The sequence below is a fragment of the Gnatocerus cornutus genome, chromosome 3, assembly GCF_029298725.1.
Source record: "Gnatocerus cornutus isolate USDA-ARS CGAHR chromosome 3, icGnaCorn1.1, whole genome shotgun sequence".
Classification (NCBI taxonomy): Eukaryota; Metazoa; Arthropoda; class Insecta; order Coleoptera; family Tenebrionidae; genus Gnatocerus; species Gnatocerus cornutus.
Window position 1 is genome coordinate 20,093,904 of NC_142235.1, and position 19,886 is coordinate 20,113,789.

The 19,886-nt window shown below is 39.1% G+C and overlaps 5 protein-coding genes across 6 annotated transcripts; 2 read left to right on the top strand and 3 right to left on the bottom strand.

The window, feature by feature from the left end:
- Positions 1-547: 547 nt before the first annotated feature.
- On the bottom strand, positions 548-6,014 carry LOC148177904 (uncharacterized). Its single transcript, XM_088033419.1, has 10 exons — positions 6,003-6,014; positions 5,828-5,954; positions 5,616-5,781; positions 5,415-5,568; positions 1,794-1,991; positions 1,581-1,742; positions 1,281-1,534; positions 1,087-1,232; positions 845-1,038; positions 548-797 (listed from the first exon to the last, which is right to left on the bottom strand). The coding sequence occupies exons 1-10, from the start codon at positions 6,012-6,014 to the stop codon at positions 597-599; spliced, it is 1,614 nt and encodes a 537-aa protein (XP_087889545.1). The 3' UTR covers positions 548-596.
- A 2,139-nt stretch (positions 6,015-8,153) lies between these two features.
- P5CDh1 (delta-1-Pyrroline-5-carboxylate dehydrogenase 1) lies at positions 8,154-14,385 on the bottom strand. Its single transcript, XM_088032101.1, has 9 exons — positions 14,197-14,385; positions 13,527-13,734; positions 11,945-12,213; positions 11,715-11,886; positions 11,478-11,665; positions 11,026-11,427; positions 8,748-8,936; positions 8,577-8,695; positions 8,154-8,524 (listed from the first exon to the last, which is right to left on the bottom strand). Exons 1-9 carry the CDS (start codon positions 14,238-14,240, stop codon positions 8,409-8,411), a joined length of 1,707 nt encoding a protein of 568 aa, XP_087888227.1. The 5' UTR covers positions 14,241-14,385; the 3' UTR covers positions 8,154-8,408.
- A 268-nt stretch (positions 14,386-14,653) lies between these two features.
- LOC148177906 (COMM domain-containing protein 3) lies at positions 14,654-15,538 on the top strand. 2 transcript variants are annotated; one of them, XM_088032103.1, is made up of 3 exons: positions 14,656-14,875; positions 14,921-15,192; positions 15,237-15,538. In XM_088032103.1, exons 1-3 carry the CDS (start codon positions 14,749-14,751, stop codon positions 15,426-15,428), a joined length of 591 nt encoding a protein of 196 aa, XP_087888229.1. In that variant the 5' UTR covers positions 14,656-14,748; the 3' UTR covers positions 15,429-15,538. The 2 variants fall into 2 exon arrangements, with proteins under 2 accessions (XP_087888228.1, XP_087888229.1); XM_088032102.1 differs by having other exon boundaries at positions 14,654-15,192.
- On the top strand, positions 15,433-16,019 carry LOC148177907 (uncharacterized). The gene is made up of 2 exons (XM_088032104.1): positions 15,433-15,679; positions 15,724-16,019. The coding sequence occupies exons 1-2, from the start codon at positions 15,523-15,525 to the stop codon at positions 16,017-16,019; spliced, it is 453 nt and encodes a 150-aa protein (XP_087888230.1). The 5' UTR covers positions 15,433-15,522.
- Positions 16,020-16,057: 38 nt separating this feature from the next.
- Positions 16,058-19,746, bottom strand: LOC148177908 (uncharacterized). Its single transcript, XM_088033420.1, has 7 exons — positions 18,732-19,746; positions 18,450-18,701; positions 18,166-18,405; positions 17,876-17,928; positions 17,705-17,767; positions 17,598-17,654; positions 16,058-17,512 (listed from the first exon to the last, which is right to left on the bottom strand). The coding sequence occupies exons 1-7, from the start codon at positions 19,684-19,686 to the stop codon at positions 16,058-16,060; spliced, it is 3,075 nt and encodes a 1,024-aa protein (XP_087889546.1). The 5' UTR covers positions 19,687-19,746.
- Positions 19,747-19,886: the final 140 nt, after the last annotated feature.

The window sequence follows — 19,886 nt, forward strand, 5'->3', positions numbered from 1 at the left end:
TTATTAAGCAAACTCAACGAATATGGGTCTCATTTTACGCAGAATTTCACGCTGAATCCAAAAACATGATAATTTTTTAATATTTGTCAATAAATTACCGAGTTATGGCCGTTTGAAATTTTGGGTTGTCGCCAGAGGGTCAAATTTTCGAAGGTTCGAAACAATTCATGCTCGATATCTCAGAAACTATTTCAGATATTGAGATGCGGTTTGCGCCATAGTTTTTCTCGCAATTTTTTACATAAGAAACAGTTCATTGATTTTTCCACAAACGAAATTTGCAAATTTTCGCAAAAATTTATGACTAAAGCTATGGCCAAACTTCTGATATCGATTTCTCGCTTTTTTTGGAGTAAACTTGAGTTATTATACATCAATATACGCAGAATTTTTCGCGGATTCCAAATCTGAAATTTAAATTCAGATCCGTCAAGAAATAACTCAGTTACGGCCGATCAAAGATTCGGAAAGTTGATTTTCGTTTTTTCTAATTTTTTCAAATGGGTTGGCAACCCTGTGGATTCTGACAGAAAAGACGCGTCAAATAAAACAAAACGTTTTTATTACAAAATATGTACAAAACTTCTCTAACCCCTTCACTGTGGCGTCAACAAGGCGGCGATGCACGCAGTCATAAAACAAACGAACGACCCCCCAATAAAAGCCCTAAAAACGAGCTTACTGCAATTCCCCTTTTTGGTAGGCATGAAGGCGCCCAGGGTTGACAACATCATGCCTGCAGATCCCGGATTTGCAAACCCACAGATGGAATAAGTCGCTATGACTTTGCTTCGTTCCTAAAAAGTACCATGATTGGGTTAAATTAAAAACCCATGAGACTCACCGATAGAATCCCATCGTCCAACATTTCTTTCATGTGTTCGAAAGCGACAAACTCATTCACGACGGTTTTGATCCCGATGAGTTGCGCGACTTTTTCGCTTTCGTCCCATGAGACGCCCATGGTGTAAGTCAAAGGGATGAAAACCTTCCCCAGAATTGCCTCAAGCGACCATAATTCCGACTCGTCGGTGTAACCTAGGGGAAAAACTCAGGATTCTGGTGATTATTATCGAGCAGTGGTACCAACTAAAGTCCCCATCCATGACAGCACCCCGTTAATAAAGTACACTGTTGCAATAAAAGAGATTAAGTTGGAGATGATCCCTAGGACTATTTGGGACGCCTCTTGGGCCCCCTTAATCCCCGCGTCCAGCACCGACTCGAACTCCCTAAAATGACGTTAGTAACTTCTAGGGATTTTAGTTTTGTACAGTTACAGTTTCATTTTCTTCACGTTTTCTTGGAGGATGACCACTTCTTCGACTTCCGGATACATGAGTTTGCTGTAACAGAGAGCGGCGGGTGCCGACATGACACAGGAAGTTATAAGATGGGCAGGGGTGGCTCCAAAACTAATATACGCCGCCAGGACCGTACCGGACACTGACGCGAACCCTGACGTCATAATCGAGTGGATCTCCGAGTCGGTCATGTGATCTAAATATGGCTTCAACAAAAATGGCGACTCGCTCTATAACCACTGTCTTAGTTATATTTTTTTTATTTTGTTTACGCACCATTCCGAAGAAGATATTGGCAGCACTGTTGACACTCTCACAGATTGGGGTTCCCAGCAGCCACTGCAGAAGCAGGCCGATGTTAAGAACGACGCTTTGCATTATTTCGAAGTAATAAAGGATGTTGATGAAGAAACTCATGAGGAAGATGGCGGCGAGGGCCTAAAATTTAGTGTTGTTTTTTTGTGGGTTGGTAGCACAGTGAGTTTTTACGTTGAAAGCGAAAACTTTCATGTCGAGGACGAGGGTGTCGCTGTAGACAAAGGCGGAAGCGTTGACGCCGTAGTTGAGGAAGGTGTCTACTTTATCTCCAACGCACTGGAAGATGTTGCGGCCGACTTCCCATCGGATTAACAGAAGACCCAGGATGAATTGGGCTACCAGGCCAGAGAGAACGGTGTCCCACGGGATCTGGTGAGTTTTGATTTGAGAGTTTAGGGGATTTGGTGGACAGTCGGGATGGTAAAATTTTGGGCGTGAAAACTGCGGGTGGTCTATGCATTTCTGTCACTTTGACCTGTTTAAAACTGAAATTATCAAAGCAGTACAGTTTTAAACATATTGAAAAACTACTAGCTTTTTTTAAGTGTTTGTAAATTGAAATAATCATATACAGTGCCATGAACTCAATCAACTTCGTCAAAAGTGGCAGAAATCAAAAAATACGTCACTATTTTGACATTTTGAAAAACTACTGTCATTTTTGACGTTTTTGTAAATTGAAACAATCATATACAGTGCCATGAACTCAATTAACCTTGTCAAACGTGACAGAAATCATAGAATACTTCATTTTTTGACATTTTGAAAAACTATGGTCATTTTTGACGTGTTTGTAAACTAAAATAACCATACTTAAAGTACCAAATTGTCATGAAACTCAATCAACTTCGTCAAAAGTGGCAGAAATAAAAAAATACGTCACTACTTTGACGTTTTGAAAAACTACTGTCATTTTTGACGTTTTTGTAAATTGAAATAATCATATACAGTGCCATGAACTCAATTAACCTTGTCAAAAGTGACAGAAATCATAAAATACGTCATTTTTTGACATTTTGAAAAACTATTGTCATTTTTGACGTGTTTGTAAACTGAGCTAGTCATACTCAAAGTACCAAATTGTCATGAAACTCAATCAACTTCGTCAAAAGTGGCAGAAATAAAAAAATACGTCACTACTTTGACGTTTTGAAAAACTACTGTCATTTTTGACGTTTTTGTAAATTGAAATAATCATATACAGTGCCATGAACTCAATTAACCTTGTCAAAAGTGACAGAAATCATAAAATACGTCATTTTTTGACATTTTGAAAAACTATTGTCATTTTTGACGTGTTTGTAAACTGAGCTAGTCATACTCAAAGTACCAAATTGTCATGAAACTCAATCAACTTCGTCAAAAGTGGCAGAAATAAAAAAATACGTCACTACTTTGACGTTTTGAAAAACTACTGTCATTTTTGACGTTTTTGTAAATTGAAATAATCATATACAGTGCCATGAACTCAATTAACCTTGTCAAAAGTGACAGAAATCATAAAATACGTCATTTTTTGACATTTTGAAAAACTATTGTCATTTTTGACGTGTTTGTAAACTGAACTAGTCATACTCAAAGTACCAAATTGTCATGAAACTCAATCAACTTCGTCAAAAGTGGCAGAAATCAAAAAATACGTCACTACTTTGACATTTTGAAAAACTACTGTCATTTTTGACGTTTTTGTAAATTGAAATAATCATATACAGTGCCATGAACTCAATTAACCTTGTCAAAAGTGACAGAAATCATAAAATACGTCATTTTTTGACATTTTGAAAAACTATTGTCATTTTTGACGTGTTTGTAAACTGAACTAGTCATTCTCAAAGTACCAAATTGTCATGAAACTCAATCAACTTCGTCAAAAGTGGCAGAAATCAAAAAATACTTCACTACTTTGACATTTTGAAAAACTACTGTCTTTTTTGAGTGTTTGTAAACTGAAATAATCATACTTAAAGTACCAAATTGTCATGAAACTCAATCAACTTCGTCAAAAGTGGCAGAAATCATAAAATACGTCACTATTTTGACATTTTGAAAAACTACTGACATTTTTAACGTTTTTGTAAATTGAAATAATCATATACAGTGCCAAGAACTCAATTAACCTTGTCAAAAGTGACAAAAATCATAAAATACGTCATTTTTTGACACTTTGAAAAACTATTGTCATTTTTGACGTAATTATAATTATACTTAAAGTACTAAATTGTCATGAAATTCAATCAACTTTGTCAAAAGTGGAAAACCATAAAGTACGTCACTATTTTGACATTTTGAAAATCTACTGTCATTTTTGACATGTTGGTAATTTAAAATAGTAAAATTCAAAGTACCAGCGTGCCATCAAACCCAATCATCTTTGTCAAAAGTGGCAGAAATCATAAAATACGTCATTACTTTGACATTTAGGAAAACTACTGTCTACTACTATCTTTGATGTGTTTGTAAATTAAAATAATGATATTTAAAGAACTAGAGTGCCACAAACTCAATTGACTTTGTCTGAAGTGACAGAAATCATAAAATACGTCACAGAAATCATAAATCATAAAAAACGTCACTTTTTTGACATTTTGAAAAACTACTGTCATTTTTGACGAGTTTGTAAATTAAAATACTCAATTTGAAAAACTAGAGTGCTATGAATCTCAAACAACTTTGCCAAAAGTGACAGACATCATGAATCAAGTCATTTTTTGACATTTTAAAAAACTACTGTCATTTTTGACGTGTTCGTAAATTGAAATATCATACATATTTGAAGTACCAGCGTGGCATGAAACTCAATTAACTTTGTCAATTCGTAATTTCACCGCGACTGTCAAAGCTTTTGGCGGCATTTTCAAAATACCAAAACCAAAAATATTCCCAAATTCACAAAAGTTCCTAACTAAAATTGAACAATGTGTACTTAAAATAAAAGTATTGCCAACTTTGAGCTTTAAATTCACCAAATATTAGAATCGTAATTGTTTGGTTATTTTAACACAATTCCATTGAACAAATCCAAACTGGTTATATTTGGTATTGTTTTCAATTAAAAGATTAACACAGGTATAATAATTGATTAAATAGTTATCAATTATGTGGATATTTCTCAACTTGACAGTTACTTTAAACCTTCAGTACATAAATTCTTCATGTCAGAGATAACAGTATTGCCAATTTACGATAAAAATACTTCAATGAATAGAAAACACGATAAGATTGGCATCAATAAGATATAAATTTTTAATATCAGAATCAGAGACAATAAAATAAAGTTGTTGGCAAGTTTGATAAGAAAATATCAAATAAGAAATGACCGATAAAGGTGACTGCTTACATTCTATACGTCATTTTTGCTGCAGAGAATTTACCGATTTATAAAGAAGCAATTTTAAAAATTAGCAGGATTTGAAAGAGATAAGTTAGAAACCTGTCATGGAAACATGTGAATTTTGATTAATAGATGGCTCCACAAGCAACGGTCCAATTCACACAATTTGGTGACATTTGACAAATGTGACAGTTCATTTTTGTCTTGAACGACCAATCACAGAACCGCATTTTGAATTTGGCGCCTGCGAAATTAAATTAATATAAAAATATAATTACGTGTTTACGTGCTCGCGTCACGCAATTTACAACAAAGCGATTTCCCGCACTTAAAAAACCACATACAATTGAGATAAAGCAGCATTATGTCATAAAAAAATTGAATGTCACGATTATTCACATGTTTCGAAGGATTTCCACGTGTTACTAAGGCCACTTCACGTGTTTATCTCGCAAAATTACCTGTTTTTTGTACGGCGACAACAGGAAGCCCACACTTAAATAAATCGCCAGTCCTACCAACGGCATCAACCGGAAATAATCGTCTCTGGAGTCATAAACAATAAACGCGATGATCCCGCATAGGATCAACCCCAAGACAATTAGTTTTCCATACCTGTAAAACCTCATTTACGAATTGTGGAGTCATTGGTACCAACTTACGGAAGTTTTTTGAAGATGGTACTAAAAGGCGTCCATATAGTTCTGCTGAAAGTTGGCAGCACGTATTTTTTTAGTACCAGGGAGTAACAAACCCCGATGTTGATAAAAGCGAAAACTATCACCAAAAATCCGTAGCCAGTGCATGTCGTGTCACCAAAAACTTCGTCTAAAAGTCCCTAGTTAAACACGGAAGGAAGGAGTAACGAAAGTACCTGTTTTGGCGATGTAGTACCATGTAGCCCAGGCAAAATAAGCGTAAATTGCTGCCAAGACAGTCCCTCCGATTCCCCAACGTATGTATTTGTTATGATTTTTAACTTTCAAGTCTTCTTTTTCGATCTGGAAACAACCAATTTAAAGAAATTTAGGCCTCAAGCAGAAACTTACTGTTTGGATCATTTTGGAGGAACTGTATGAAAATCACGACATTCTTCTATCGCCAAGATTTGTGAAATCTTGATAAGATAACTGCCGTAACATAACAAATCACGAGAGATGAAATCGGGTGGGCGTACTGGCACTTTCACGCCACGTATGTTGGTGTTTGTTTCAAATTAATGATGTTTTTCCCCACTTACCTGTGTAACCACGAATTTAATTAGAGGTTCTGCTAAGTAATTAACATGAAGGATAAGGAAGTATAAAATTAAAATACTTTTATCTAAATGAGTGTTTTTGACTACTAGATTAGCCAAGGTTGCGCTCATTTACTTTTTTGCGACATTTAAGTAATAATGATAATCAGGGGGATTTCCGAAGAAGTTTCCGTTGCTGGTTGCCTACCAAAAGTGTCTTTTTGGTTTAATTTTTGATGTGCAACAAGCGTGTATAATGTGTTGCCTGCTAGAATTATCTTTGAGGATCTCTGAGAGTTTCCAGGAACTTTATCAATTCTTTGAGAATTTTAAAAGACTCTAGTTATCGATAGAAATCTTTAAGAGCTTCTCAGAATCAAAAATGCAATTATTTTTTGTAGATTCTGTCTTAAAGTATTGTTTAAATTTTATTTGGATTCTTCACTTTATTAATTATTTTTACATTTTTTTTTGCTTTCCTTTAGGTTTTATTAGATTAAATTTCATTATATGTTTTCCTATTAAACTTTTGAAATTACATTAGATAACATACAGTACGTTTTTAACAGTGGCCATAAAGATTACCAAGCTACATTTTTAACACAATGTTATCTTTTCTTGGGGCAAAGATAAGGTTTTAAAACTTTTAAAATGTCTTCTTTCAATTGTACTAAAAAACAAACCTCTAAAATAAAGAAAAAGCGTCAAAAAATATTAATTGTTTACTGTGGGCATTCGAATATTTATTATGCGAAAAACTTTTCTGTAGGCGTCAATTTTAAAATAAGGCTCTGTGATTGGTCGTTCAATTTCTGCGAAATGTCAAACAACTGTCATATTGTCAAAATGTCACTAAATGGTGAGAAATTTTGATAAGGTCACTAGATCAAAGTGTCTGTTTTATAAAACAGACACTTTGATCTAGTGACCTTAAATTTTGACTAGAGCCATCTATTAAGTGAAATTGATATGTACTTTTGGATTTAATTTGTTCAAATCTAATTCAGTCGATATCTCGCTTATTTTTGGAACAAAATTGGTCTTATTTTACGCAGAATTTCACGTAGATTCTAAAAACGTCAAATTTGTTTTGTCGACCAAAGGTAAAATACCTTTGGATTTAATTTGTCCAAATCTAATTCCGTCAATATCTCGCTCTTTTTTTAAGCAAATTTCAGTTATTTGATCTCATTTTACGCAAAATTTCAAGTGGATTCCAAAAACTTGAAATTCGTTAAGATCGGCCCACAAATAACCGAATTATGGTCGTTTAAAATTTTTCGATATTTGTTTTTCAGTTTTTTCAAATGTTTAAGTTTGCGGTTTGCGCCTCGTCTTTCTACAGAATCAAGTTCTATCTCAATTTTAAAAAAAATAAAAAAATAACTTTTTCGACCAAAGGTATTTTTGGATTTAATTTGTCGAAATTTAATAATCTCACTTATTTTTGGAGCAAACTTGCGTTATTTGGTCTCATTTGACGCAGAATTTCACGCAGATTTCAAAACTATGTCTAAAATCAACGTTTGACAAAAAATAACCGAGTTTTGGTCGTTTAAAATTTTGAATATTTGATTATTGGTTTTCACGCGTTTGTTTACGTAAGAATTCGGTTTCATCTCTTATTTCATAAATTATCTTTTAGAGGCTTAGGTGGCCCCTTAATCCGCCTCTGCACAGGAATTTCCAGAGAGGCAAAAATTACGTCTTTATAGAGGAGCGATGATGGTAAATAAAACAAAACAATTCTTTTAAGTTTAATTGAGGACGTACAATATGCAACTAATGTACCGCGCGTGTATAGCAGGTTGCCTACAAGTCAGGCGCTCTCCTATTTTCATAATTTCCTGGGGGCAAACAGTACAGTACAGTAACAAACAGAGCTTTATTGCTACTTTACAAGACTTTCCTTTCACATAAACAAGATTTACCCTCACAATACTCGCTACAGAATGACACGAACTCAATAATTATACACATTTATTACAGTTTTCCGTTCATAACAGTACAATAATTACATTAATATTGTCGAATTTCCTTATACAGTTCTATATAAACATTTCCTAGACGTTGTTTTTGGAAAACCAACGCGAAAAATTGACACCTAATCAATAAAAACGCAAATAACAAATTCCAACAATAAAAAATACAGTCGAACTTAGGACTTGCTTACATAAAATTTCAAACGAGTGATTTATATGGTAAAAAATCTACCATCTTATTGGTTCATGTACGGATATGAGACCTCAGTCAACGGGACAAAAGTCTCCTTGATGGCCTGAGGGTTGCCCCATCGGAGCACGTAGTGAGGCCCCCCGGCTTTGTCATTGGTTCCTGCAAAACAAAACGAGTCACGTGATGTCAAACGAGACTCGCGATTGGTTACCTGATAACCTCGCGCCGCCGAACGGCTGTTGACCAACAACGCTACCGGTGGACTTATCGTTAACGTAGAAGTTGCCCGCAGTCATTTTCAACTCCTCCAAGGCGTGCTTTAGCCACTTCCTGTAAAAAGTCGTTAGTTCCGGTTGTTCAACGCCAACGCGACGTGACTCACTCGTCTTGTGCGAACACCGCGCCGGTGAGGGCGAAGGACGTGGAGGTCCCCACCAACCCCAGAGTCTCTTCCAAGGTCGAGTCTTTGTACACGTAGATTGATAATACTGGGCCGAAGATCTCCTCAGTCATGATCTTGTCTTTGGGGTCCTTGGAGAGGACGATCGTGGGCTCGATGAAGTACCCCGTGCTGGTGGAAAAGACAGTTATTTGGGGGTGTTGTCAGTGTTGCCAGGTCTAGGGGTTTTCCCCGAATCTAGGGAGTTTTGATGTATTGGAGGGAAAAATTCAATTATCGAACAAGTCTAGGGGAATCTAGAAATTTAGTTCTTTGACTGTAATTTTCGAAACTGTTTTACAAAATTTATTATTGATTCAGAGAAAATATTAGATACAAGGTGTTTATAAATGTTTCTAGCGTCAAGGGTGAAATGTCAAAGAAATTTGCCGCTCATTACAAATGTGGGTTTCGATTTGTCAACTGACATTTGCAGTTAACCTCAAACGTGGAGCTAAGTAAGTTTTGAGAAATAAACTCTTCTAATTGTGGTTTACAACCTGAAAATCAAATACTTGGACACAAAACTGTAACTAAAACGTCATTGAAGTAAGTAACATAAATAATTTTCAAAATAGTTATATTCACTATGGAAACAAAGCGGCAAAATAGTGTACGACAGGAATTCCAAAGCCACGCTTGATGCTAGAAACATTTATAAACACCATGTATAATAGATAGTTTCAGGAGCAAATGACAAGTTTTTTAGTCATTTCTAAACAGTGCTACCATTTGGTGACAATTTGACAAATATGACAGTTTTTGTTTGACGTTTTGCAGAAATTGCGTTTAAAAAAATCAGCATTGTATAACTGGCTTTTCTAAACGACCAATCAAAAAGTCGCATTTTAAATTCGATGTCTATAGTCAGTTGAGGTTAGTTAGTTTAGTTATTTTTTTCTTAATGTTATACTCTTGATGAATTAACTTTGGAAATTTTGAGTTGATAAGATTGGCAACATTGTCCCCCAGAATTTGACATTTGCTATTTTGACATAAAATTTGCTGTGTATTAAGGCTACCTAATTAATTAATTAGTATGTATCCGCACAGACCTGTCAAAATTGACAGTTATTTTGAAATACAAATGTAACTTTTGAATTTTTGTCTCAAATATCTAGATGATTCACTGTAAAACAACATGCATAATGGTAAAAATGAATTGGTTAGGTCGTTTCTGACAAGTCAATTTTGACAGGTCTGTGCGAATTTATTTATAACACACTAGTGACTTTTACTTAAATGAATTTACGAAAACATCAACTATCTGTCTTTGTGGAATACGTCACTTTTATATGCGGTCATAGAAAAATGACATTTAGAAAAGATAATAAATGAACTATTGTCAAGACATGGTTTGTTCCTGATGATGGAACGTCCTAGGAAAAATAGTGTGCATAACTCGTCAGAAAGTGTTTTTCTTGCACTCGTGCGAAATTGGTCACTTCCCGCACTTGTTATGTAAATATCTATTTCCATGTCGTTCAAAAACGGTAACAAATTGAATTTTGACATTAATTTAACACTAACAAAATACAGTCGAACTTCCATAACTCGAAACCTGAAAGGAAACCACAATTGGTTCGAGACAAAGAAAAACTAAAGAAAAAATGAAAATTTTGTTTAAGTACATAAACCGTTTTAAATTTTAGCGCAAATGTTTGTTCTTACAATTTTTTCATAAAATTGTTTTTAAAGTATTATAAATGTAGTCAGTAGCCTGAGTCATATTAAAAAAAAAGTTTCAATATTTCAAACGCATTTTTCACATGTAAATGTAAATCTTCAAAATCTACATCGTTTCGAGTTGCAGTTTTTATAATTTTCTGCAATTTTTGTTAAAGATCTGATTTTGATCAGATTTTTTAGGATATTCTTCTTCTTGCACTTTTTAATTCGATTTATAGAAATTTTCGAGATATAGAAATGAAATCACGTGTAAATTTGAAGGAAGACGCAAGGAAATAAAATAAATTTCGAGTAATAGAAGTTTGAGTTGTGGAAGTTCGACTGTACCCAAAAAAAAATCGAAAATTTTTTGTGACCTTGGGTGGACATTTGCAACCTTAACTAATTGTAGAAAAATTCGTAGTTTAGAGTCCGCCAATAGCCATAAAATTCATGGCGTCTAGGGAATTCCTAGGGATTTTTTAGTTAGAATCTAGGGATCATTGAAATTTTGACCTGGCAACCCTGGATGTCGTCAGTGCTGCCACCTCACCTATCGTCGCACTTCCCCCCGGCGACGATCTCCAAGTTCTTGGAATTCTTCGCGTGGTCAATATACCCCTTGATTCGCTTGAAGGCTTTGTCGTCGATGACGGCCGAAGTGAACGAGTCGTAGTCAGTCGGGTCGCCGATCTTCAACTGTTTGCGGACTTCGATCAAGCCCTCTTTGATCTTAGGCCACAGGGACTCCGGGACGTACATTCTAGAGCAGGCGCTGCATTTCTGTCCGCAGAATTCAAACGCGCTCCTGATGGTGCCGTTGACGACGGTCGTAACGTCGGCGGTGGGGTGGACGAAGTGGTAGTTTTTGCCACCGCACTCCCCGATCAGCCGGGGGAAGTTGACGTACTTGTTGATGTTCTGCCCCACTTGGGTCCAGAGGCGGGTGAAGGTTCTGCAAGGGAGAAACTGCACCTGGGGGGCGGCGACTGGGCGGGTACTCACGGAACACTTCCGGTGAAGTTGATGCCGGCGAGGTACTTGGAGGCGGTGATCGTGTCCCCGAAAACTGGCCCGTCGGCCGGAACGAAATTCACGACTCCTGGAGGAACTCCGGCTTCTCTGCACACCTTGAAGATGATCCAGTTGGAAAGAAGAGCGGTATCGCTCGGTTTCCACAGGATGGAGTTGCCCTGCGGAAGCACACTTAGAGGAGGAGGACCAAGAAAAATGTTCCCTCACCATCAGCGCGGGGGTGTAAGCCAAATTCCCCCCGATGGCGGTGAAGTTAAACGGCGACACCGCCGCAATGAACCCATCAATCCCTCTATACCGCATGGAATTCTTCGTGACCTTGGGATTTTCCGAAATCGGTTGATATTTGGTCGCCTCCTTCAGAAAATATGCGTTCAACCTGTCTTAGGAAAAACGAAAACGATTAGAGGAAAATTGAGAGACGAGTCAGATCTCGCCTGAAGAAGTCGATGAGTTCGGCGGCCGAATCGATTTCGGCTTGGATGACCGTCTTCGCTTGCCCTAACATCGTCGCGGCGTTGAGCGTCTGTCTGTATTCGTTGGCCATGAGAGACGCGGCGCGTTCCCAGATGTCCAGACGCTCGCAGATCGGAGTGCGATCCCATTTTTTCTGCGTCTCGACGGCCACCTCGATGGCCTTCTTCAGAAGGTCCTTGTTGGCGTAGTAAAACTTGGCGAGCTTCTTCTTGTGGTTGTGCGGGCACACCTGAAAACACACCGTGAAAATCCGGCTCAAGGGACCAAATCTTAAGTTATGCTATCGCCGTTTCCGTTCTAATTTTATAATTAGTGATTTTTTTTGCCAAAGATGGTCACGGTTTTTAGCCCCGCCCCCCGATCAATAGGGGACCATCTCAAAAATCCGGCTCCAGGGACCAAATCGCACACCTGTCAATTTTAAGTCATGCTGGGTATTACTTCCGTTTCCGTTCTAATTGTTATAATTAGTAATTTTTATTGCGTAAGTTTTTAGCCCCGCCCCCGACCAATAAGAAACCACCACGAAAATCCGGCTCCAGGGACCAAATTGCACACGTATCGATCTCAAGTTTTGCTTGGTTCACTTCCGTTTCCGTTCTAATTGTTATAATTTGTGATTTTTTTATTGCAGAAGTTGGTTATGTTTTTTAACCCCGCCCTCCGACCTATGAGAGACCATCACGAAAATCCGGCTCCAGGAACCAAATCCCACACGTGCCAATCTGAAGTTATGCTTGGTTCACATCCGTTTCCGTTCTAAATGTTATGATTATTATTAGTGATTTTTTTATTGCGGAGGTTGGTCACGATGTTTAGCCCCGCCCCCCGACCAATGCGAGACCACCACGAAAATCCGGCTCCAGGGACCAAAACGCACACATGCCAACCAATCTTAAGTTATGATTGGTTTACTTCCGTTCCGTTTTAATTGTTTAATTAGTGATTTTTATTGAGGAAGTTGGTCACGGATTTTAGCCCCGCCCCCCGACCAACAGGAGACCACCATAAAAATCCGGCTCCAAGGACCAAATCGCACACATTCTTTTCTATAAACAATAATAACTCTAGAAATAAACAATACAAATCTCATAAAAAGCATTGATATTTAATCAAACTTAAGTCTTATCTTAAGTCATGCTTGGTATCACTTCCGTTTCCGTTCTAATTGTTATAATTGTTATTAGTGATTTTTCATTGCGGAAGTTGGTCACGTTTTTTAGCCCCGCCCCCCGACCAATAAGAGACCATAACAAAAATCCAGCTCTAGGGACCAAATCGCACACGTGCCAATCTTAAGTTATGCGTGATATAACTTCTGTTTCCGTTCTAATTGTTATAATTAGTGATTTTTATTGCGGCAGTTAGTCACGTTTTTTAGCCCCGCCCCCTGATCAATGAGAGACCACCACGAAAATCCGGCTCCAGGGACCAAATCGTTTCCGTTTTAATTGTTATAATTGTTATTAGTGATTTTTTATTGGGGAGGTTGGTCACGTTTTTGGCCCCGCCCCCGACCAATGAGAGATGGAATATACTAACCTGATACCGGACTTCATCTGTTTTGAACTCTTTGTCGCCAATCACGATGGGGACGTCCTCCGTCGTGGCGGCTGTTTTTTTCAGCGCCTCCTCCAACTCCTTGCGCTCTTTGGAGCCTTTGAGGTACTCCAAAACGGGCTCATTTTTGACGCCAAAGTCGTTGATTCCAACGTCGGGGACGATGGAGCCCAGACACCTCACTCCGACCCTGGAATAAAAAAATCTCTGAAGATTCTTTTAATAAAACCAACGAAATAATATAAATAGAAAATGAAGTCTTAAAAAGTTCAAATAAAAAAAGCCAGTGGAATTTTCCCCCATAAAAGATATTTTCGAAAACGCGCCAGAAATACCGAAGTTCGCCTAAAAATACTCCGTCCTTGACAAGCGTTAAAATTAATGAAATCAAGTCACCCGCAATGGACTTTGTCCAAGGAGGCTGCGTTTCGTAACAGGGCGTCGGACCGAGGGGTAAATCCCTCATGTTACGCCACTGGTGACAGTATCGATTTTTGCCGCGGCGATGGAATTTTCCACGGTCTTGACCCGCGATAAACGACAACGACACACTAACCCGCCACTGATAACGATAAGAAATCATCGATAACGCCGCATTTTGTTAATAAATCACATTAAAGAGATAATCCCTTATCACTTTTTTGTCACTAACCTTTGAAAACTCGCCGAGATGGTTTGTTTACACGCAGACAACATTTTCCGGGCTGTTTTCAACGAAACACGACGATTTTTGGGACAATTTTGAGGGAAATTCACCGAAAAGAACACGACCTGACGTTCATTTGACACTTGGCGTAACGTCAAATTTACGTAACAATAATTCGGGTGGTTAGGTTGGCACCTGTGGTGACATAATTAATTAATTATAGAACAACGAGGTGGTTTGAAATTGCGACAGAGACGCGGACGTGCATCTGCATGATTGCAGCCCCTCCACGCATTTTTTAGGGCCAAAACAAATAAAAATGTCATTGGGGTTGGTAACTCTGAACCCCCCAAAAACCCTCAAAAGGGAAAAACGAAAGTTTCCCACGCCCTCTCATTACAATACGGTGTTTAAAAACGCAAAATAAACATAACAAGTCGCTCAGATTAGATAATTTCGACCTTGTGACCCAATAATGTCACGTTGGCAACCCTGATCATAACAACTCAGACGTCACTACGTCATTCTGACACTGACAGATTTCATTGAGGTTATGTCATGAAAACAGACGAAAATCTGAGGAAATCTTTAGGATTGGCCAACAACGCCGCTGTCACCGATGTCGCCTTCAAAAGCCTCGTTCAGAACTGCTTCGCTGCGCTGACAGGGAGTCCCGAGCCCCACAGTAAGTCCCTCAGTGGTTGTCACAAGTTAGCCCCCTTGTTTCCAGACGTGGCGTCGCTCTGCAGCTCCAAACCAGACCTCATCAAGGAGCTGTACGCCTCCTTGCTGTCCGCCACAGCCGAGTTTGTTCGGTCCGGCCTTAATAAAGACGCAGTGGCTGTCTTTTTTACCAACTGTGGTTATAATGGGGCTAAAACGAACTTCTACGGTGAGATGTACGAGAGGAATCGGGGGGAGATTGAAGGGTGTTTGATGAACATCGGGGGGCACCTGCCTCACGTTACTGACGTGACGTGGAAAATCGATTATATTATCAAAGTAAGAGGTCCTAGCGGGGTTGAGTGGTACTAATTTTATTGTAGTCGAGTTGTTTGGACGCCAGTCAGGGGCCGCTGTTCAGAATCGGGCTCCAGACAGAGAAGTACGACTCTGAGGCCCAAGCCAAGAAAATCGAGTTTGTTAATTTCACCTGTGACAGCCAGGAGCTCCAGGATTTGGTTTATAAGTTGAAGGACGCTGTTCGGCACTGCCAGAGGATAGGAAGCGAGCACTGAAGGGGGCTATCTCGCTATTAATATTTACGCTTTTGATATGTAAAACACTTTGATAAAGACTATAAAAGGTGTACTCACAATTAGGGTAATAAAAATGAGTCCAATCTTTATTGTTATTTTCATTGCGGTAATGAATGGGGGCTCCTGCGCCCCCGTGGAACCTGACGAAGCCGTGGGGGAACCTACCTCTGTGAAGGAGAAACCCCAAGACGAAATTAACGAGCGAAACCTGGCGGACACCCCACAGACAAGTAAGTCTCTTCAGATCTGAATCGATTCAGCTTGTTTTTTGAAGACCCGGTCCAGCAGTGGTTCCAAGACGCCTCCAAGAACTTCTCCTCCAACGCCCAGAACACCATGAACAACCTCGAAAACTGGTTCTCTAAAGTGGCCCAAGCTGCCAGCAACATGCAGCAGAACACCCCAACAATGTACCTGGGGAGCTTCCAGTTGGTTAAAATGCCCATGCCCCAGATAGGGGACGCTATTAAGGGCATGGGAGACCTCGCCACGTTCGCCCAGAACGTCAACAAGCTAACAGGGGGGAATTTGCCTCTGACCCAAAACCTCCCTCTGTTGTCTCAGGGATAAAAATAAACAATTAAAACGAACTGTCTTCTTTTATTACCTCACAACAATCTGTGCAAGAAACACACCAAGACCAGAAGAAGCACCACCATGAAGACCTCGAGAGTTATCACTACCATCAAAAGAACACTGTCGCTGTAGCCGGGTTTGTCTTCACTTAACACTTTCCGGCGCTCAAGCCCGCTTTTAACACGCACTGTTTCAAATTTCGAGTTGACAAAGTCTTGGAGCTCGTCCAGAAGCTCCGCAGGAGCTCCAAAACCATCCTCTTCTTTAGTGACAACGCAGCGAACTCCATCGACGTTGAGCCCATGGTACGACCCTCGGGGTACCTTCAATGGAGTTTTCTTCAATGCGCGTTGCATGACCACCAAGTCGTCGCATTCCCAAGGATTACCATCGATGGTCATCTCCTTCAGCGAGGGGAGATAAACGCTCAGAGCTCCAACACTAAACGACGATATTTCATTGTTGTCAAGTCTTAGAATTGTCAACAACGACAATGCGTACAAGAAGTTAACATCGAAATCAACAATCTGGTTGTGGGAGAGGTCGAGTACCATCAGACTCTTCAGCGTGGTGAAGGTACGATCATCCACCACTTCAATGTTGTTGTACGACAGGTTCAAGTAACTCAGAAGAGTCAAGTCGCGGAACAACGCGTGGTGGAGGTGTTCGATGTTGTTCCTCGCCAAAGACAGGTACTCGAGTGAAGATAGGGCTTGGAAGGTACCACTCTCTATAGTTGTAACCTTGTTGAAACTGAGATCGATAGAGACAACGCCTCGGCACCTCCTGAAGATGTTAATTCTTTCTAATTCGTTGCCCGCCAGGTTGATACTCGTGATGTTGATCAACCCCTCCACAAACCTGAGTTTGTTGTGATCAACTCTGAGCACTTCAACTTGGAGATGTTGGCACTCCAATGAAATCAACTCGTTGTGCGAAAGATCCAAGAGCTCAACTCTTGGGAAATTGGTGAAGTTGATCTCCTGGAGGTGATTCGACGACAGGTTCAGAAACAACAGAGTTGTGTTACCTTCAACTGAGCGCAAAGAAGTGTTAGCGACAACCAAATACTCCAACTCTGGGAGATTAATCAACACCACTTTGTCCAAAGGGTTTCCACTCAGATCCAAGTAACGCAATTTCGTCTTATTCAACGTCTCACCATCAACAACTCTGAGATTGTTGTTACTCAGGAACAACGTCATGAGACTCGGAAGACTCAGAGCCTCAACTTTGTTGATGTTGTTGCTGCTCAGATCCAACACCTCCAAGCTCGTTAGCGCTTGAAACTCTTCACTGATCTCAGTTAACTCGTTGTGGTCGAGGTGTAACTCTTTCAAACTTGATAACTCTGAGAACGCGTCTAATTCGATGGTTTTAATGTGGTTGTTGCTCAGGATCAGATTTGTGGAGTTTGAGAAGTCTGAGAGGGCGCTGGAGGTCAGAGTTGAGTTCAGGATCAGAGTTTGTTGTGCGGAGTTCGATTGCTTGATTAGGAGGATTATTAGAGTGAGTTTGAACATGTTTTAGCACTAACTATCTTATCTATCTATCTTATCTAGTGGCGCGAACGTGGAGAGTTGGCCATGGTGGATATCTTGTCATAAATAAAAGATAAGAGGTGACAGTCTTCAGGTTTGGATTCTTTTCTGGTTTGTAATTTCTAAGATTATTCAGACAATTTGTTCATGGAAATTTTTAGCAAGAATGTCTGAAAGTCTCTGAGAATTGTTGAAAAAGTTCTTTAGAGATTCAAAAAACACAGTTTTTAGAAATTTTCATCATTTTGAAGGACACCAAAAATTTTCACCACTGTATGTTAAATTCCGTAACTTTGGCAGTTTTCATGCTAAAATAGTGAAATTTGTAGGTTTTGCTATCTTCGACTTGATTGTCAACTGTGCTAAATTTCCAAATTTTAGAACAAAAAGCACAAATTTTAGAAATTGTTTTTAGAAGCTCAGGTAAAATAAAAAAAATTGAAGATTTTTTGAGTCTTTAAGGAGGCAGTTTTTGAACTTTATTTATTACCACAATACAATAGAATAACACAAAATTAACGCATTTTATAAGCCTACTGAGGAAACTTCTCCTCAAACCTCCATTTCGGTCAAAATAGCCTCATTCCTCCTCCCATTACCCCTCACAAAAGTGTACATAAAATACGCCATCCCGACCACCACCACACACGTCACCATCTGAAGAAGAAGCCCCGCAATAGCCACCCCATTGCCTCCACCCCCGCTCTTCTCCTGTTTCAACGCCCCAAGAACACTTCCAATATCCCCATTTTCATCATATTTCTTCTGCACAAACTTAGCCAAGCTCGACTGCTCGAAATCCTCATTAAGAAACTTCTTCAGTTTGGAATCCTCAATGACTTCATCTATGCGTTCTTCAAAAGTTTGCAGAAGCGTGTCCGACGAGGCGTTCGCTGAGTCGCTCTTACAAGCAACTCCATGGAAGTTAATGTCTTCAGTTTGTTGAAAGAGAGGTCCAACGTCTCGATGTGCTTCAAGTTGGTGAAAGTTCCATCGTGAAGAACTTCAATGGTGTTGTGGTTCAAGACAAGAGTCTGCAGGTGGGACAAATCTCTGAACAAATTGACATCAAGAGATGTGATCTTGTTGTGGTCAAGAGACAAGAAGGAAAGAGAGGACAGTCCGTGGAAGGTGTCTGGAGCAATGTTTGAAATTCAGTTATGACTAAAATTGATGATTAAGATCGACTTTGATTGTTGAAAAGGAAGGCTATTGATCTTCTCCAAAGAGTTATTCGCCATGGTTAACACAGTTAACCCTTTCAAACTCACATTGAAGAAGCTAAAACTGTTGTTTGACATCCACAGCTGGGAGGTGCCAAAACTGTTAACATTCTTAAAAGAAGTCAAAGAATTATCAGTGAGGAACAGAGCTCTTGGTTTGGGTATTGTGGAAAAGTCAACACTGGTCAAGTTATTGCGCGAAAAATCCAAGACACCAAGTTGCATAGCTGGATCAATGCGTCGAACTGAAGTGTTAGCAACTGATAAGAACTGAAGAGGTGTTAAGTCTTTTATTGGTACCGACACCACAGGATTGCCGGACAAATCTAAGTGCATCAACTGAGTCAAACCTTTGAAAGTGCCCTCCTCAAGTGTTGATAATTTATTCAGTTCAAGACTCAAAATCAATAAGCGATTAAGAGTGCTGAAAGCAAATCTCGCGATTTTAACTATCTTGTTCTCACTCAAATCCAGAACTTGAAGACTCTTCAAAGGCGAGAAGACTTCTTGTGGAATAACACTCAGCTCGTTCTTATTCAAATACAGAGATTTCAGGTCTATCAATCCTGAAAATGCGTTTTTTCGTATCTCCTTCACATGGATTCCAGTCAAATGCAGCTTTTTGATGGAGCTAAACGTGGCGAAATCGAATGGCATCAAAGTTGAGACGTTGGAGTTGATGATGTTGAGGAACTGGTCGTAAATTTCTTCAGAGTAGGAGTAGTAGATTTCGTCAATGGAGTAGATGTTGGAACAGAGAATTGTGACGTTGTCTATTTTGGAAAACTTTGAAATGCTGCCGGATGGTAACTGGCCGTAGAAGGTGGCGTTGCCGAAGATTTCTTGGCAGGCCAAACTTCCAAGAATTAGGGTTGATAGAACGAAGATGGTCTTCATCGCGGGTGTTTGAACTTACGAATGTAGAGGTGGTGTTGGCAGGAAACTGATAACGTATCTATAGATAGTGAATCATGGCGATTGCAAAAGATAAGTATACATTTAATTTTATTATTTACAACTTTTGTGATTTTTATGCTATTTTTGACTTGTCTATCGACTATGGTAAATTTCAAAATTTTATAACAAGCAGCACAGAT

Excerpts from the sequence above, each read along its gene's own strand:
- LOC148177904 (XM_088033419.1), bottom strand. Across the intron at positions 5,782-5,827 it reads GTACTACATCGCCAAAACAG|ACGAAGTTTTTGGTGACACG; the intron begins GTACTTTCGTTA and ends AGGGACTTTTAG. Across the intron at positions 1,039-1,086 it reads ATGGATGGGGACTTTAGTTG|GTTACACCGACGAGTCGGAA; the intron begins GTACCACTGCTC and ends TTTTTCCCCTAG.
- P5CDh1 (XM_088032101.1), bottom strand. The coding sequence starts at position 14,240 with ATGTTGTCTGCGTGTAAACAAACCATCTCGGCGAGTTTTCAAAG. Across the intron at positions 11,666-11,714 it reads CTTACACCCCCGCGCTGATG|GGCAACTCCATCCTGTGGAA; the intron begins GTGAGGGAACAT and ends GTGCTTCCGCAG. Across the intron at positions 8,937-11,025 it reads GGGGGGAAGTGCGACGATAG|CACGGGGTACTTCATCGAGC; the intron begins GTGAGGTGGCAG and ends CTTTTCCACCAG.
- LOC148177906 (XM_088032102.1), top strand. The coding sequence starts at position 14,749 with ATGAAAACAGACGAAAATCTGAGGAAATCTTTAGGATTGGCCAACAAC. Across the intron at positions 15,193-15,236 it reads AAATCGATTATATTATCAAA|TCGAGTTGTTTGGACGCCAG; the intron begins GTAAGAGGTCCT and ends ATTTTATTGTAG.
- LOC148177907 (XM_088032104.1), top strand. The coding sequence starts at position 15,523 with ATGAGTCCAATCTTTATTGTTATTTTCATTGCGGTAATGAATGGGGGC. Across the intron at positions 15,680-15,723 it reads GGCGGACACCCCACAGACAA|ACCCGGTCCAGCAGTGGTTC; the intron begins GTAAGTCTCTTC and ends TGTTTTTTGAAG.
- LOC148177908 (XM_088033420.1), bottom strand. The coding sequence starts at position 19,686 with ATGAAGACCATCTTCGTTCTATCAACCCTAATTCTTGGAAGTTTGGCC. Across the intron at positions 18,702-18,731 it reads GATCTTAATCATCAATTTTA|ACACCTTCCACGGACTGTCC; the intron begins GTCATAACTGAA and ends ACATTGCTCCAG. Across the intron at positions 17,768-17,875 it reads CTACAAATTTCACTATTTTA|AACTTTTTCAACAATTCTCA; the intron begins GCATGAAAACTG and ends GAATCTCTAAAG.